Source organism: Pinus tabuliformis, chromosome 3_1 (assembly GCF_031772625.1).
Source record: "Pinus tabuliformis cultivar Carrire ecotype Pingquan chromosome 3_1, CPIR1, whole genome shotgun sequence".
In the NCBI taxonomy this organism is placed as follows: Eukaryota; Viridiplantae; Streptophyta; class Pinopsida; order Pinales; family Pinaceae; genus Pinus; species Pinus tabuliformis.
In genome coordinates, this window is record NC_142301.1 from 781,345,674 (window position 1) to 781,363,673 (window position 18,000).

General features: G+C 37.4%; 1 protein-coding gene across 1 annotated transcript; it reads left to right on the forward strand.

Moving 5' to 3' along the window:
- The first annotated feature begins 9,679 nt into the window (after positions 1–9,679).
- On the forward strand, positions 9,680–12,640 carry LOC149189728 (uncharacterized). The gene is made up of 6 exons (XM_089410319.1): positions 9,680–9,697; positions 9,745–10,665; positions 11,035–11,236; positions 11,341–11,431; positions 11,538–11,762; positions 12,527–12,640. Exons 1-5 carry the CDS (start codon positions 9,680–9,682, stop codon positions 11,593–11,595), a joined length of 1,290 nt encoding a protein of 429 aa, XP_089266445.1. The 3' UTR covers positions 11,596–11,762; positions 12,527–12,640.
- Positions 12,641–18,000: the final 5,360 nt, after the last annotated feature.

Genomic DNA, 18,000 nt, shown 5'->3' on the forward strand with positions numbered 1-18,000 from the left:
TTCTCTTCCAGCAACTTGATACTGCAACTCTCTCTCCTGCAATTCCACCCTTCCTTGATGTTGTAGAAACCCTAGATTTCACACATGTCAGAGAGATAGAGGCCAAAAATAATTTTTCTTCATTCTTCCTTTCTCCTAGACCTTCGCTCTTTTTTTCTCCTTGCTTCCCAGCTACAGATCGAACTTCCTCTCTTGAGATCGAACTTGTGTGAATGAGAGTGACAAATGAGGTCGAATCTGCTTCTTTATATAACCTTTCTAAGGGGTCGAATTCTCTCCTTTAGGCTGACTTGTACTTTGGAAGTTTCCAGGACTTTCTAGGCTCAAAATAAATTATTTTTCAAGATACATTTTTCCTGGAAGAGTCTTATAATCACGATGTTAACTCTCTTGACTCATGACAATAAATCATATGACCTAACAAACCCTAGAATCATGAAGAACATGCTTTTACCTAGAAGATCATCAATAAAGAGCATGAAACCCATACTTTAAAATAATAACTTTTTATTTTCTTCTTTTTTTTGTTACATAAGATACATATTAAAATGAGTACAACAACAATTATGAAGACCAAAACTAGTTACATTTCCAACACTCCCTTTTAACTAGGGAGGTGTTCATAATTGTACAACCAGTACAACATCATTCTCAAAGTGAAGAGTTCTGATAATAAGAGTCGGATTTATAAGCCAACTATAAGCATCATCATCATGATCAACACTATCTTTGAGGTCTAACTAGACAATCTCATCTTCATTCGAGAGCATTACATTGGGAGGTTTTACGTGTGATACCACACTACCTCTATGAGGCTCATACCCCATCTGGATGTTCACAAGGTATGTCCTTTTAGGACTATTCTTATCTTGGATTCTTATCCCTTAATCCTCAAAGAATATCACTCCTCTTCAATCACTCTTATCCTGGATACTTGTCTTATCCTCAAAGAGTGCCAACACCTTTCCTTTCTTGGATGTTCTATCCTCAGGGAAACCACAAATTCTTATCCAATCCTCCACCATCCTTTCTCCAAGGCCTTCACTTAGACCTCGGGTTGTTAGTCTTGATGAAGTGCAAGACACGTGAAGAAGATAATGCACATGTGATGTCCATCATCACTCCCTCTCAAACAGAGAGGATATCCCTATTCTCTTTTTTAATCATACAATAGATCCTTTCTCTTATTCAAGGAGACTCCTTTACTCCCTCTCAAAATCAGAGGAGATTCTAGACTTCCTTTCAATTTGGAAATTCCACACCACAAGCCCTATAGATTGTTTTCATAAGAGTATCAACTACTTGTTCTTCATAGCTACATGGCTCCCTCTTTCCTTCACATTTTTGGTATGGAGCTTGCTTCCTTCTGAGGTATCACAGAGCCATATTCTTTCTTTAATCTTGTGACATGTTCCAAGTCATATATCTTTCACATCACTTTCATCTTGTCATCATCGATGAAGGCATTATATTGAGCCTTTGCAAACTTCAATTTGATAGTAGCTTCCTCATGAAAAGTGATCTCCTTGTTGTTGTATGAACTTGACCTTTAGGTTATCTTCTCGCACTGCTACCTTTCAATCCCAAGATGAAAACATCTTGACTTCATAATTTCCAAATATCATATGTTGAGCTTGTCTCAACATCTTTCATATATTCCTGCAATATCCTTCTGTGTAGTGAAACAACATGTTAACCAAATAACCAATAACAAAATATTAGACTTACCTCATCATGATGACCTTCTCATCAAAGCATCAACATCCTCATGGTCCATCTCCACATGAGTCTTCCTTCATGCATCAGAGTGCCCAAGGATTGAACTTGATTACTAAGTTACAATTTTCTTTCGGAGACTATATAGGATGTTATTATACTATATAATATAGAGAGAAAGTCTTGATCCTTTATTCATTCTAGAGTAAGTCAAATTCTTCTTTTAAGCATCATATAACCATACTAAGCATATTTTATGACCAACTTCTTTTACAGGATTCTGTACATATGAATCCTACCCAAGAGAAGAGTTACTTCAAATATGCATTCATATGCTTTCATCCAATCATCTAACTATCTGATCTTAGATGAAGATTCAACTTGACCAACTGCATTCCTTCATCCTTCAAGAGTATTGTTTCCATACTATATGGAGTGTATACTATCCTTGTGATAATGCTTTCTTCCAATAACCTTCCAAAATGATGGTTCTCACATGATCATGATGATCCATCTTGGAAAAATGACTACATCTAACATAATTTTAGATAAATCTTGGATGAACATTGATAAGCAAAAACAGTCCAAGACTAGATGATTCCTACAAAGCAACTCAATCAAGTAGACTCTAAATATGCTACTAACACACACTTCTATCTATGATGCCATACAAAAGACTCTTCTAATGCATGTTATCTAAAGGAAATACCAACTTCATAAAGAACCTGACTGAAAGGATTCTTTCTTTAATAGTAAAGATCCTTGATATCTTCTTTCTTTGGTTTCTTCTCAAGTTCTCCCACTTCTTCATCTATGTGAGCTTCACTTCTTTCCTTTATCTTGTTGTTCTACTTGTTTGGACAATCCCTTTTGAAGTGTCCATATTCATTGCATCCAAAGCATTGAACCTTGGACATATCAAACTTCGTCTTGGACTTTCCAAACTTTCCCTTCTTCAACATCTTGATTCTAGCAATAAAGGCTTGAGATTGTTCATCTCATTCGATATCATCTTTTGCCTTCATCCTAGTTTATTCCAAAATGCATTGAGCCCACAACCCATCAAAAGGAGTTGAGTTTTTCTTACAGTAAATACTAGTTTTGAAACTACTCCATTTTGGTGGCAAGGCATTTAGTACACATATGGTCATTTCAAAATCGGAAATTGTCTCCCCAAGGCCCTGCAATTGATCTCTTATTTGAGAAATCTTCATTAGAAAGGATGTCATGTTCTCATCCTTTGATTTCTTCATTTTGTATAGTTTATTTCTCATAGACATATTTTGCCCCGATGTACTTATATAGTACAAACTCACTAGCTTGCCATAAATAGTCCTATAAGTCTTTAAATTAGCAACAAATGGAACAAGTTGATCCTTAATGGACTCAACAATGATCCTTTGTGCCCTTACTTCTCCCTGCTTGCATTTTTCTAATTCTTGAGTCTTGTCTTTGCTAAGTTTAGTGATTTCACCAAGAACATATTCCATTACTTCATGCTCTATAAGTGACAATTCAATCAATTTCTTCCATGCTAGGAAATTTGTTGAGCCAACGAGATTATTTCTTTCCTTGCAGAAAGAACTCATATGACCTTTAGATTCAGACATAGAGTATTATGATACTTACTTGTCCACCAAGAGTCTTTCCTTCTTTGATGGTGTCTCCAACTATCTTGATGCCTTCAAGATCTTCAGAGAGACTTCAATGATGTCCTTGAAGGATGTCTCCTAGGATTCCTTAAATAATAACTTCCAAGAGTGATGCATGATACCAAGATCCTTTGATGCTTCCTTCAAAGATGTCTACCAATGAGCCTTTAAATAGATATCCTTCCAAGAGAGATCAAAAACCTTCTTGTAATATTCCTCTTCAGGATTTCCTATGACGAGGGCTTGATGTAGTCTTCTGCAAGTGATTCCCCTTAGCAAACCCTTCTTGTGTTCATAAGATGATCCTTCCAACTACCTTCTCTTGTTCACCTTAGCTCTGATACCATGTTATAAAATGCAGTATGGCAGCTATTAATTCAGATTTCCCTTAACCTTAATAATTGCTCATGAACTTTATTTATCTTCTTGTGATTCTTTATTAGATCTTCTTCATCAAACAATTACCAAGAACAGAAACAATAAATACAATGGACACAAAAATTAGGCTCCAAGCTAGGGGAAAACCCAGAAAAAATCTTCTCTTCTTATAGAATATGCTTCAAATGAGATAACAAAGACCCAAACTCTAGACTAAGTCCTCCTCCAAGTACCAAGTTAGCCCTCTAAGAAGTTCTTCCAGATTGATCATAGCATCAAGGCTCAATCCATCTTCTAGCTTCCATCTTCAACTTCGTTCAACTTTGGATTGCAACTTCAGCCCTGTAGTTGCTCCAAAACCCCTAATTTAGATTCTTCAAGAGATCTTTCTTCGAGAAAGACAGATCCTCCCAAGGTTAATGGTGTCAAGAAAAAATATTCTCTCTTCCAACAACTTAATACTGCAACTCGCTCTCCTGTAATTCAGACCTACAATTTTTTCCTTTCTTGATGTTGCAGAAACCCTAGATTTCGCACGTGTGAGAGAGATAGAGCCCAAAAACAAATTTTCTTCCTTATTATTTTCTCCTAGATCTTCGCTCTTCTTTTCTCCTTGCTTCCCAGCCACAGATCAAACTTCCTTTCCTGAGATCAAACTTGTGTGAGTGAGAGTGTCAAATGAGTTCGATTTTTCTTCTTATATAGCCTTTCTAAGGGGTCGAATTCCCTCCTTTGTGATGACTTGTAGCTGCTAGGGCTGACTTGTACTTTGGAGGTTTCCAGGACTTCCTCGACTCAAAATAAATTCTTTTTCAAGGTACATTTTTCCCGAAAGGGTCTTATAATCATGATGTTGACTCTCTTGACTCATGACAATAAATCCTATGACCTAGCAAACCCTAGAAGCATGAAAGACATGCTTTTACCTACAAGACCATCAATAAAGATCATGAAACCCGTGCTTTAAATAATAACTTTTTGTTCTATTATTTTGTTTGTTACATAAGATACATATTGAAATGAGTTGTACAACAATAATTATGAAGATCGAAACTAGTTACATTTCCAACATCTTACTCCATTAGCTAATTCCTGGGCCAAAAGCAATCCATATATGACCCACAATACTCATGAAGAGCCTTTCTTCCTCTAAGAGTTGGATTAGCCATCTTGACATCACTCCACCTAGAGCTAACACTACCATACTAAGTCTCAACAGTGGCTAATGAGAAAAATCTCTACAACCTATAATTCTCTTTGGACTTTCTCTTCCTTATACCTCTTACCTCCTTGTTGTTCTCAATTACCCCCCTTAACACCAATGCGCTTCAAGTTGCGACATACTCCATAAGAATAATTACTAGTGTGCTCAGCATAATTTGTGCCCCCCTCACACGCTCTGTGCCGCCTTCCTCCTCCTTTCGATGTCATCTCCTCTGGTGCATAGCTAACCTCATTAATATCAATTGTAGCCTAAAGTAGTTACCAAGGACAACTATTATATTTGTCAAATATCCCATGTGCATTCAAGCTTGAATACAATGTGTTATGTCCTTCTCACACACGCAACATCGCAATCTAACTTCATTCCATATTGATTCATTAATCCAAGACTATTAATGGTGTTGATTGTAGCTTATGACATATATTAGGGGACGTTTTTCCATATTCCCTTGCATGTTGGGAAGGTGAGGTGGTGGAAACTCACCTCGCCCCTCTCTCCACTGGACACCTAGATCCGGGAAGTTAGTTAGAATGTTATTTCTTTTTCTATGTGATTCACTGAACTCGAAGATCGATGACGACTATGTCAAGGGAATATTTGTACCAGGCAAATCCACCTGAAAGGATCACTTCCTGTCGACTCAACCATGCAGCCTGTGACCCCAAGAGTGTCAAGAGAATTGAACCCATGGTCTCTCAATAACGCAATTGTTTTAACAATTGGGACGTGACTAGTTGAGCTAGCCCTCAACGCTTAGTTAGAATCTTATTATTAAGATAAATATTTATTAATTAATATTTTTTTGTTATGTTATTATCATTTTTATTTATTTATTTGTCACATAATAAGTGAATAAAAATTTGATTTTTTTATTAAATAATTTATTAAAATTTATCTTCTAATTGGATTGTGGCCACAACAAAACGTTGGTGAAAGAACAAGGGTATGGCCCCTCCGCCACCTCGATCACACAAGGGAAGGAAGGAGGTCAACCCACACCACCTAGATCACCATTGTGACATCTAATTCCACACCTGGGATGATACTTTCCCATTCCAGGGGGGGAGGATGGTCTTGCCTCCAAATACATTATCGAGCTTTTCCGCTAGCCCATTGTCACCTCAACTAATCTATCTACCTGATGAGTTTAACCTAGCTTTTGCCAGACTTTTCTCTATTGCAAAGGTGGTTTCCCTCACCTCTCATATGAAGGTTCTTGGTCCTCCTCTTAGCATTTTTGCAAAGAACCATCAAATGGCCCATTGTCCAGGATTGTGAATCTCCTTTGGAAAAATAAAAATAAAGTCTCTCTAGGAGACCCCTCGGCTCTGATTGATGTCTCAACTTCCGGTTAACCAGCTATGGTCTATATTAAATCTTTTTTTTAGGCATGTCTCAACTTGTTTATTTAGTTCTAGATGTTTATCAAACGACTAGGTTTTGCTTATGGACGTGCTTAGCTATCCAAACCAACTTAACTAGATATACTTTTGAAACTTATATTTTTTGTTATGTGGTCTCTTTTGACTCAAAAAATCTTTTCTTTCGCAGTTAGTTTGATTTCCCAATAGCAAATAATGATATAAAGGGACTATAATGTACTTTGACCTCTAGTTAAACAATGAAATATTTATTTAAAAACAAAAAACAAAAAATTATTTACCAATAAAAAAATATTAAAATATATATTTATATTTAATTAATAAAAAGATAATATAAAATTTTACTTTTAACATTTTAATTCTATAAAATTACTTAAATTTTTAAATAAAATAAATAAATTTAACTTTAGTTTATTGGGAAATTAACCTTCTTAGAAATATTTCTTCACTCAAAAATACAAAAACGCTTGCACTTCACTTATTACGACCAATTTAGATTTATATTTACATTAAAGAATTATGTGTTACTTAAATCAAGAACACTTCCACTTCCGGTATAGACTGACGGTGAGATTGAGAGAGGGTTGGTTAGAGGGTAACCACCCTCCTCTCTCGGTTCCAGCTGCCTCTCATTTGCTCACTTTCCCCTTTGCCAACATTTGGCTCTGCAACTCTTTTCAAGAATCTGGGTTCGACATGACTTCAGAGTTGTTCATCTTTGTGTCGTCATACTTTGGCAACAGGTAATTATAAAGTTCAATTCTTAATGATGACCTTACCTCTGCACCCGATTACTTCCCTTTTTGGATTCTCCCTTGATTTATAATCGTCATACCCTGACTTCTTGGGGATTTTCTGTTATTTTTCTCAGGAGTGTTGGATACTAGGGTTGTTGACTATTATCATGGTGATTTACCGTATTTTCCTCTTGGCTCTCAATTAATTTATATGATAATCTCTAAGTGATGAGAATTCCCTTAGGAGCATTAATGGAGGACCCCGAGAGGAATAAGGCACTGCCCCAGGTAATCCATTAATGAAATACCTACAATGTCAGTTATTATAGTCATTTATATAATTAATTCAGGTAACCCTAACCACCCTTTTCTTTTCGACGGGTTAGTCTTTTGTTATGGACTTGGGTGTTTCAATTGGAAGAAAATCATTGTCTACCCAAGTTCTCCATTAACGATTCTCTTTTGTTTCCAAGAACAAGGGCACAATTTTTTTATCTGGTTTCCTTAGGGTTTCACTACTTAGGGCTTTGACAACCACGATGAATGGAATATTCATAAACAAATTAGACCCTCCCACGGTTTTCCAATGCCACTGTAACATTTACTTACTATTATGATTGTTGTATTTTGATCCAAGGCCATGACCATAACTCCAAGGTTTTAGAGAAAACTTACTATAAATGATTTTGTAACGAATAACTTATAGTTATTTATTAAATGAATTTCATGTTTAACGATGTTGTTACAAATCTGGTACTTTTGTGTTGTTCCAAAACATGATAATGTATAATTTATTAGGTCGATAGGCCTTCCTATTGAAACAGACTTTCGTCGTCCTTTTCAATCTCAGGTTGACACCTGGCATCCATATTTTGCGGGCTTCTGTTTATTCTCAGTGCCTAGAACTTCCGGGTTTCCATTTCCTGTTTCGATTTCCAAGCGATGTTTAGGCCATGGCATTCCCTGACTGAGGACGCTGTGGATTTCTCGGCGAAACAAAGAAACAGCGATAACGATGGACGGTACAGGAGGCAGGAGACAACAAGGGGAAGGCACAGGCAGAGGGAAAGGCACATGCACAGGCACGGGCAGGGGCAGATCCACATCTTCCTCTTCCTCCCAAAGATCTCTTAACCAGAAAAAGGATCAAGCGGTTTTAGGGTTCCCTTGCAAGAAGCCGGTCTGTATCAGCAAATCTCTCAAAAAACAAATCGATGGAAGATCAGAGAAGGCCATGGGCAGAACTCCATCGTTGTTGTTGGGTGCTCCCACGCCCGAGAAAAAATGCAGTGAAAACTCTTCTTCAAGAGTTAAAAACAGGGGAGTTGCTATGTCTGTCAAGGAGGTCGCAAATCAAACCAGAAAACTATTACAGAGCTCAAACGATTCCACAGCTCGTCCCAAAAGAAATCTGCGTCAAAAATCCATTTCTGCCCCGCCCAAAGCTCCGAAGACTATAGATTTCAGTCTTCCAGACAAGTAAGCATATATCTGTCACTATATTTCTACAATCTGATTTTCTGGGTGTTTGATAAACTCACGCATTTATGTGTGGGTGTTATAGATATGAAATGCTGGCAGAGCTTTTCGATTCCATGGAGTCTGCCATCAAATTGCTTCGTCTTCGTAAGGGAAACAGTAGCTTCTGCAATATCTACCCCCAAGTTGAATCGATGACCCACAAGTATGTATAAACCAGAGACTGGTTTCCGTTCTCCTCTCAGACCTACAATGCATAGAGCTTGATAACATTAGTAGACATAGAACTTCTTCTCTGTCCAGGATCTAAAGATTGGTCGATTGTAGTCATAGAATGAATGCTCAGACTTTTAAGGTAAATTTTCACAGGCATAGTAAAAGATATTTTCATCACCATTTGGGAATTAATAGTAAACCCTAATTCTGGTTGCAGGAGATTTATGTATAACCATGTGGCACAAATGAAGCACATTTTGCCCGAAGGGCTTTTGCTGGAGAAGATCATGACACATGATGAGGAGACGTTGTGCATGAAACCAGAATTGAAAATCATTGTCTTGCATGATGCAGTGCTAAGTGGCAAGAGCAAGGTCTCCAAAGCCAACAATACATTGGGTTTGCGAAAAGCATTTCGTACCCGTCTAATGGAATTCGTCAAGGCTCATCCCAATGTGAGTCTGCTCCAGCTATCTTGTATTATTATTATTATTATTATTCCTTAAAATCCTTCAATATTATGAGTTTTAACTGGGTATGTACATGGTGGGCTTCATCGATTGCATTTCAGGGAGATGATGTTCCGGAGGCAATCCTGCCAGAGCCCTTCAATAGAAAATGTCAGCTAACCTCCCCAGGCTGCTCTCTACTTCCTCCAGTGATATGTAAAAGTCCTTCCCCAGCAAGAGGTGTTTCTTCTGATCCGCCTGCCCCTCATCAAGAAGACCCTCAACCCTCTATGATGTCCTCACTTTTACCCAAAAATTTGCAGAGGCGGTTTTCTCAGAGGAACTTCACAGCTGAACCATCTGCGAACCCACCATTCCCTGTGCCGGAGCAAGTCCCAGATTTGAAAGGTTACTCGTCGTTCTGTTGCCTTGAAAACAACTTCTGATGTGTCCCGCACACCTTGCAAAACAACGTCAGAGTCTGAGAATCCAAACACGCCTATATCAAAGGGTTATTTCTCCCCTGTAACACCAAGGGTTACTCGTCGTTCTATTTCTTTGAAAACAGTTTCTGATGTGTCCTCTGCTGTCAAAACACCAATTGTTAAATCCATACTGAAAACTAATATAAAGAGCCCTATCAGTAAGAAATCTCTGCGATTTGCGGGAGTTTCTGCTGCACCCATTACATCCCCTCCTGTTTTGTCTCCCGGAACGCCAGGCTTTGCTTCTCCAGAGGCCTCTCGTCTTTCTCAGCCCACTGTGAAGAGATCTAACAATACCAATGTCAAAAGAGCAATAGCTTTTAACAGATCAGAAAAAGATTCCTCCGCTCCTCTTGCTTGTGAGCAGCCTGGAACCCGTTCAACACCTCTGAAAAGGAAGGCAGAGGAAGCCAATTTGGATGATGACCTCACTCAAGGTTTTCAATCTCCACAGTCCCTTGTACTCTCTACACCTGCCAAATCCGGTGAATGGGGTAACTCTGTGGATTCATTTAAGTCATCACCTTTGAGGAGGGCTGCAAATCCATTTGCCATATCGAAGAAGAATGAGAAGGTGATGCAAAACTCTACATATCCTCAGCATGATAGAAAAACATTCAGCTTGGAGAACACTCCAGTGAAAGGGTTCCCTAATACTCCACCCTTGCATGCTTCAAAGCGATTCAGATTCGGTGTAGATGAATCCCAGACACTGCAAGTTGACACAACTAAGAATTGCTCTGAAACAAGCCTACTGTGCTTACGATCTCCTAAGAAAAGCAATGCTGAACCTTGCAAGCTGGACATTGGTAGAGAATCGAATGTTTCAGAGCCAGCTGAAAAGACAAGTAACAATATTCAGGAGGCTTGCAAGATACATATCGATGGAATGTCTCAATCAGATCAGGAAATCATTGACTCCATTCCAATGCCAGTGTTGCAAGAGGTAAGTTCTTGTCATTATCTTTCGTGGTTTTACTTTGTTCATAATTAGTTGATTCAAGTCAATGACATTAAATTGCTTTTCAGACCAAGCTTTACCCCATGTTCGTTAGTGCCTTGGAAATTGCATTGGCATATCATGTCAAATTGCAATGACTTTTCTTTGTGATGTTCTTTGTAGTTGCTAATACTTTATCTGCTCTGGCTGATTCTGGGTTGGTTGCATGCTGTGTTGTAAACTGAATGCATGTTATACGTCAAAATATATTGTAGCAGAGATCATACTGCAGGTCACTTTGAAATTGTAAAGTTTTTTGAGCTTCTGAGTAAAATTTTCCCCTTTGAGTACTAAAGACTGTTTGTAACTTTGTAGGTCTATGAAAAAGAGTTGAAGACGATAGAGGAGTGCAAGTCGGGTGTATCTGCTGCTAATATGCGTCAGCAGATGATTGGATGCTTGCCTAGACTCTTCAATATGATACGTGATATATTTCGTTTAAGCAAACGCTCAGTTCTTACAAGACAGGAGCTTGTTCACAAAATAATATCAAATCACACGGATGTTACTGATAGAAGTAAATAACTCTCTTTGAACATCTCTCTTCTATTGTCTTGCAGGAAACAATTTCAATGCCATGCTATGTGATCTGATCTCATGCTTAATATTTTGTACTCGCAGGTGAAGTTGAGGAGCAGTTGCACCTCCTTGGACAAATAGCTCCTGAATGGATTTCTGGAAGGATAGCTTCCACTGGTGACTTTCTATACAGGTATGTTATGCATGAGTTGATTGAGATAAATGGAATCAACTAAAATGTGAAAGGTATTATTCTTGTGTTATGTATAACTCGTTTTAAATTTTTTACTTGGGCTCAGTGTCAAAAGTAACATAGATCTGTCAATGATCCACGCAAGAATTGCAAGCGCCTTGTAAACACATGCACTATGAAAGCTGGTGGGAACATGGAATATGTGTGGGAGTGCTAAACTACGCAGGCCAGTCTTTCAGACTCTGCAGCTGTACTCGTTGAAGAAATGCTTTCAAACATCACTTCTGTGGATTGGTACTGTCATTTATATCTATTTTTGATAGAAAGTGAGGTAACCTCTCCAATGCTTTTCCATGAGACTAAGGATTGCCTTGTGTTAAACACATGTTTTGTCACTTTGCCATGTGGTTGGAAATTATTACCAGGATATCCTTATGTTAAATATTTAAGTTGTCATTATTGCGAATCTAGGCTTGTAGTGGACGTGGCCGACCCACACTGGTTAAAAGAAACATATGACTTGCTTCCAAATTTCTATTGAGCATGTAACCGAAAAAATCATGAGAGAATCTGCCCATATTGCAGCTAAAAGGAAGGAGGGGTAACTGTTTAATAGGCAGTTTTTCATGCAGATGGTTTTCTTTTTCATCAAAATTGAATTGTGGTAAGGGAAAGAAAGCACTGCACTGTTTCTAAAAATTTAGTGTTGTGAGAAGACTATAGGAATGTTGAAAAGAGCAAGGGAGACTCTGCCTTGTGTTATAGTCCTCCCAGTTTTAGTCATGTAAACAGTCTATTCTGTAAATACTGCCAGTCAGTTGTGTTCCTTGCTTCCGTTGTTTTGTTTCCTTACATATTTTCTGCCAAGGTCGCACTGTTAGTTTCTCAAACAGAGTCATTATCATGACATCCAACCTTAGAGCAGAGCACTTGCTTGCTACATTGTCTGGCCACACAACAATAAAAACCGCAAGAGAGAATGTCATGCAAGAAGTATGCACACGCATTCCTGGACTCTGTGTATGCATCTTTTTCATATAATTTTATCACGAAGTTGGTTGCGGTGCTTTGACATGCCTTTGAATATTGTTGCAGGTTAGAAGACATTTCAGGCCAGAGTTATTGAATAGACTTGATGAGATAGTTGTATTTGATCCTCTTTCTCATGATGAGCTCAAGAAAGTTGCTAGACTACAGATGAAAGATGTAGCAATTCGTCTTGCAGAGAGAGGTGTTGCTTTAGGGTTTACAGATGCCGCTCTGGATCTTTTTGTTCACGAAGCCTATGATCTTGTAAGTAATCACTTTGTTTCTTATTTTATTCAATCTAACTTGCCAGGGGATGTGCCCCCTACCCTAATAAACCTCCTTGGACACATGTCTCCACATCGTAATAGATGTTGAGTTAGGGTTCCCTCACTAAATTGGACTTACCTCCCTTTGAAACAATCTAGAATTGCGATTTATATGTTCTATTCTGATGCCTGGTATTTTTCATTCATAATGTTTGCTCGGTGTTCTTCATGTACAATGATTTTATTCAAGGTCTTATTTCTATTTTCCATGCCCTGTCATATAAACCTGTGTGGAAAGTTATTCTAGGAGTTTGATGTTTTGCAGAGTTTTGGTTGTGGTGGCCAACAGTGAATATTAAAAGCGCAGGACTTTTCAGTTTACAATTTCATTTTCTCAGATTTTCAATGGTCTATCATATATTTTGCATGAACCTGTCTAGGGAGTAATTTTAGTCTGATATTTTTGCTGCCAGTTGGTTGTGGTGGCCAACGGTTGATCTTTAAGAGCTGTGAACTCTTCAGTTTACAGAGTTGCTTTCTGAGATTTTCAATTTTCTCAATTTTCACATTCAGTTTCGGATTTTCTAATTTTCACATGATCTTCTTCCTTCTGTATGGATCCCATCGATATAAATTTCAGTTCTGTTCTTTAAATTTTAACATTTTCCTCTGGCACTTGAACTTTAAAAATGGGGTGCTGCCTGTCTCTGCGTACTCGGCGAACTTAGTTCAAAGTATATAGTAAAGGGATGTTTTTGGTGTGTTTGCTGATTAATATAAATTAATGCATTGTTTACTTGTTAATACTAGTGAAGCAGGCAGGATCATTATTAGCCTTTGTGGTTTACGGGTAATTTAGGTCAAAATTTGTGAGTAAAATGCAAGACTAGTTGGGGATTCTCATTTAAAACCTCTAAATGGATAACGTGGTAACGTGGTACTTGCAGGTTTATGGTGCTCGCCCCTTGTGACGATGGTTGAAAAGTAAAGTTCTCACTCTGCTATCTTGGATGCTCATCAGTGGGGAGATTGATGAGAACAATAAAGTATACATTGATGCAGTGCCTGAGTAGCAGACATTATCTTATCACTTAAAATATTTGTCATGTTCTTTATTTTATAGAACTGCAGACAATGGATGATGGTCTCTACCTTTCTTGATCGTCATTGTCCTTCTTAGGCTCATCTTCGTTATTCTCCAGTCCCTCAAACAGGCACCCAAAATGATCGGTTGAAGGAAAATTGTTGAAATTACTACGAGGAGAAGGAGATGATCTACCTTATTGGACCAAGAGGTAATTGACAATGTCCATGGAATTAGATGAATTGATTGAGGATGTATCTGGAGCAAACTCTGGGAGTTGTGACATCCAAACTCATCTATCACTTGCAATGCTTGGAGTTGATGATGATTTGGTATCAAATAGCAGTCCAGATTTTAAATCTACTTCTCTGAGCTTCATAATTTTTCTTACTGCTTGCTTCTGTAAAAGCTTCAATATTTTATATTTGGTGTATTACTGTGAGCCAATGTCACTACTTAGTTGTGTTCAATTTCAATCACTCTGCATAATGGGTGAAGCTGTGTCTGAAGTTGAGTGGAGTCCATGTAAAGTCCCTTGCCCACTTGATCTACTTGGAGCAAACTTTTAGAGAACAAGAACATGATAATAACAAACCTAGGGGCAAAACCTTCTGCTCTGCAAATTCCAGTTGGGGACCTTAATAAATATAGTTAAAGTCTATAAGCACTTTTTAAGGCATTTCAACACACCTCAATAACTAATTTAATCATTTGCACATCTCTTGTCTTTTGGTGAGCATTTCTTGTCTTTTCTCTTGTGTTTCTTTACTTGTTTAAAAATTTTGAACAATTGATATCATTCAACATTTTTGTGAATTAATTAAAGTCTGGCCAATTTTCACTGATGAATCCATTGCTACTGCGTTGTAGCATTTCTTTTTGCATTCTGGTCAGGTGAAGCACTAAAGCTTGATGCATATTTAGCTATAATGGCTCTAGTGTCTTTTAACTCCTCAATTTATATTTTATGCGACAGCGAAAGAACTGGTAGCTTGTTAATTGAAAAGAAAAACTTATTGCCGGATGATACAGCTTGACATTATTCTTGTGGTTGATCTCTATTGGATGAGTTTATGGTTACACTCCATTGGCTGACATTGGAATGATGGCCATCTTAATTACACTTCATTGGCTCACTGAAGAGTAAAATATGTAAACAACTTAATAGTGATTATTGATGAGAGGATGAGATTTACTGTTTTGTTCTTTATGTTATCTGCAAAACATAAAACACATATAGTTGAATAGAAAATATTGATTGTGAACCAAAACAAGTTCTAATTGATCTAATAAAATTGAAACTTGAATGGCCACTGTAAACGCATGTGATAACAAACACTACTTATGAGAACAATAGTGTTTGACAATAAATTTCTAATTAGCAACTCTGTATTTTCTTTCAATTAATCCAATTGTGTCTCTTCTTGTGGTCACTCGTTTTAGTGACCCACTGGTGCTCACTAGAGCTGAAAATTTTCTTGTCCTTGCCTTTGGAGCAATTGTATGTATGTGGAAGGAAAAGTAAGTATGATATCGCTACTGATTTGCCAGACCATTGTTATGTACTTTTTTAGGTCTGAAGATGTGTAACTTGTGGTTTAGCTTGATACATTCTCTTTTATACCACTTTACTTTAACTTTGTCTATATCATAAGTCTAGTAGCGATTTAAGTGTATGTCTGCATGGCAGAACTGCATTGGGCTTGAACTTTTATAAAAAATTACATTGTATTTAAAGAAATATGATGTCCAGATAGCATAGAACTCCAAACATCAAATCTCTTTGCTCCTTGTACGCTTCAACCAATATCTCTTTTAGAGAAATTCAACAACTCTAATTTAATAATCCTATCGGCCTCTCTTTGTACCTTTTGGGACAATTGCTAGTTTTACTAGTGACGGGGTCAACAGTTCCTCTATTCTTATTGTTGTTAATCCTTTTTAATTATGAACAATGTTTCTTGAGTATTCGATTTCCCGTACCATTTGATGTTGGAGATTAAAATTGGCTTTTTCTTTTAATGTAACGTGAAGGCGAAATTTATGGGTTGTTCAAACTCATTACTGTGTACTTAAATTAATGGAAATTTATGTTTTTTGACCTAAAACTTGTTGGAGTGATATTATATTTTCCTTTTTCCCGAAGTTCCAAATCTCTTCAATTGTTTGTCTCGTCGGGTTTATGCACATTTAAACTTCGCAGAGGAACAGACCTATACTACATACTATCCAAGTTATGTGTTATATACCTAGGGGGGATAATATGGGGTACAAAGGGAGGTACCCAAGGTAATAATATAATAATGGGATGGGCCATAGTAATAAATAAGGTGGTTAACCCATATCATGTAAGGGACCACAAGTAGTTTGTAATAATGTAATGGGCCCATGATATTAGTTCGATAGTATGAGGGAACCATGGTAATGACCCATGGTATTGTATGTATGAGACCTATATAGAGGCTAGAGATTCCACATAGAAAGATGTCAAGGAATTGTGTCAAGGATTATTGAATGAACAGGTATATGGCTTGTAGAGTGTTCTCCTTCCTTAAGGAGTGAATGTATGGTGTTGCCCTATCTTAAGGGTTTGATCAATAAAGAGAATCATTTCTATCTATTTCTATATTATTATTTCTTGGGTTTATTTGCACTGTCTTATATTTTTAGATCAGATCTATAACAAGTGGTATCATAGCACTTTCTTGGGCCAAAAAAAAAAAAAAGTGGAGAATTTTTTTTTTTTTTTTGCAGGATTTCGGGGGCGGCGAGTTGCAGATCATATCTGCACGTTTTGGTGTAAGATCTGCAAAATATAATTGTAGATCTGGATTCTATGTGAAAAAATACCCGATTTCAAAAAAAAATCAGTCGAATCGGAGTCCGGATGAAGGAGATATCGTTGATTTAAAAATCAGTGGTGTTGTAGACAATTTTTTGGGGCAGTGAGTTTGCGGTGCAGATCTGGACGTCCTGGTGGAAGATCTATAAAATCTAATTACATATCTGGATTCTTTGTGAAAAAATACCCAATTTCAAAAAAAAACAGTCAAATCGGAGTCCAGATGAGAGAAATATCGCTGATTTAAAATTAGCTCTTTTTTGCAGAAATTTTGGTGACGGCAGGAGTGTTGCAGCGCAGATATGAAATTCGAGTGCCTGGATCAGGATTTCTGTCACATGGGCATATGCAGAATGGTTGTTTCATTTCCAAAAACAGGTCATAATAGGGATTCTGAGCAATATTGACGGAATTGTGGCCATTTTAAATTTTCGGCGATTTTTTTTGTGATGGCGGGCCTAGATCAGAGTTTGAGGGACTTGTATAAATTTGATAGCTTTCATCCAGCCAAATGGCTAGCGCAAATGGAGAAATGTTTTAGATTGAATTACATCATGGATGATGAGACTCAGCTGAGTGTGGGAAAAATGCACCTGGACAATAAAAGACGACAATGGTGGCAATGGCGTCAACGTTGCTATCGAATGCCCTTGACTTGAGACATATTCACAAAAGCTCTTATGGACCACTTTGACCGTAAAACTAATCTTGCGGATAAGCTCACACATACAGACACACAGCCTAGTAAAGATTTTATTTTTACAGGAAAAAAGGAAACCAAGAAACCTAAAAGGTTATTTTCTGCTGATAGCTGCTTATTGCAGGTTCATGGATTGATTTAGAAAGAGAAGATCGTTGTTTTTATAAATCCTAGTTGCAAGCATAATTTCATCAATGTTAATTTGGCAAAAAAATGGCAAATTCCAGCAAAACACATTGAAAATACACAAGTGGATAATGAGGATGTTCAAGTGTACAAGGATTTGAAGATTTCTATGGATAAGTATGTGTTGCATGGTGATTTTTATACTTCAAAGATGGATAATATGAATGTTGTTTTAGGATATTCTTGGATGGAATCTGTGAGTACTATCAATATTAATGTGCAGAAGAAATTCTTGAGACTCCGGTATAAAAGGAAGAAAATTACATTACAGAATATTTCCATCAATAAACAAGTAGAGTCCAAGGAGGCTGACACAGAAGATGTTCCAGGGACTGACATATCAGATGATGAGCAGTTGATGGTCGACAATCAAACACAAATAGAGGCTGAAGCTGAAAAGGTTACAAGTGCTGACACATCTAATGGGGGTTCAGTGGTTGAAGTAATATTAGAAGATAAGAC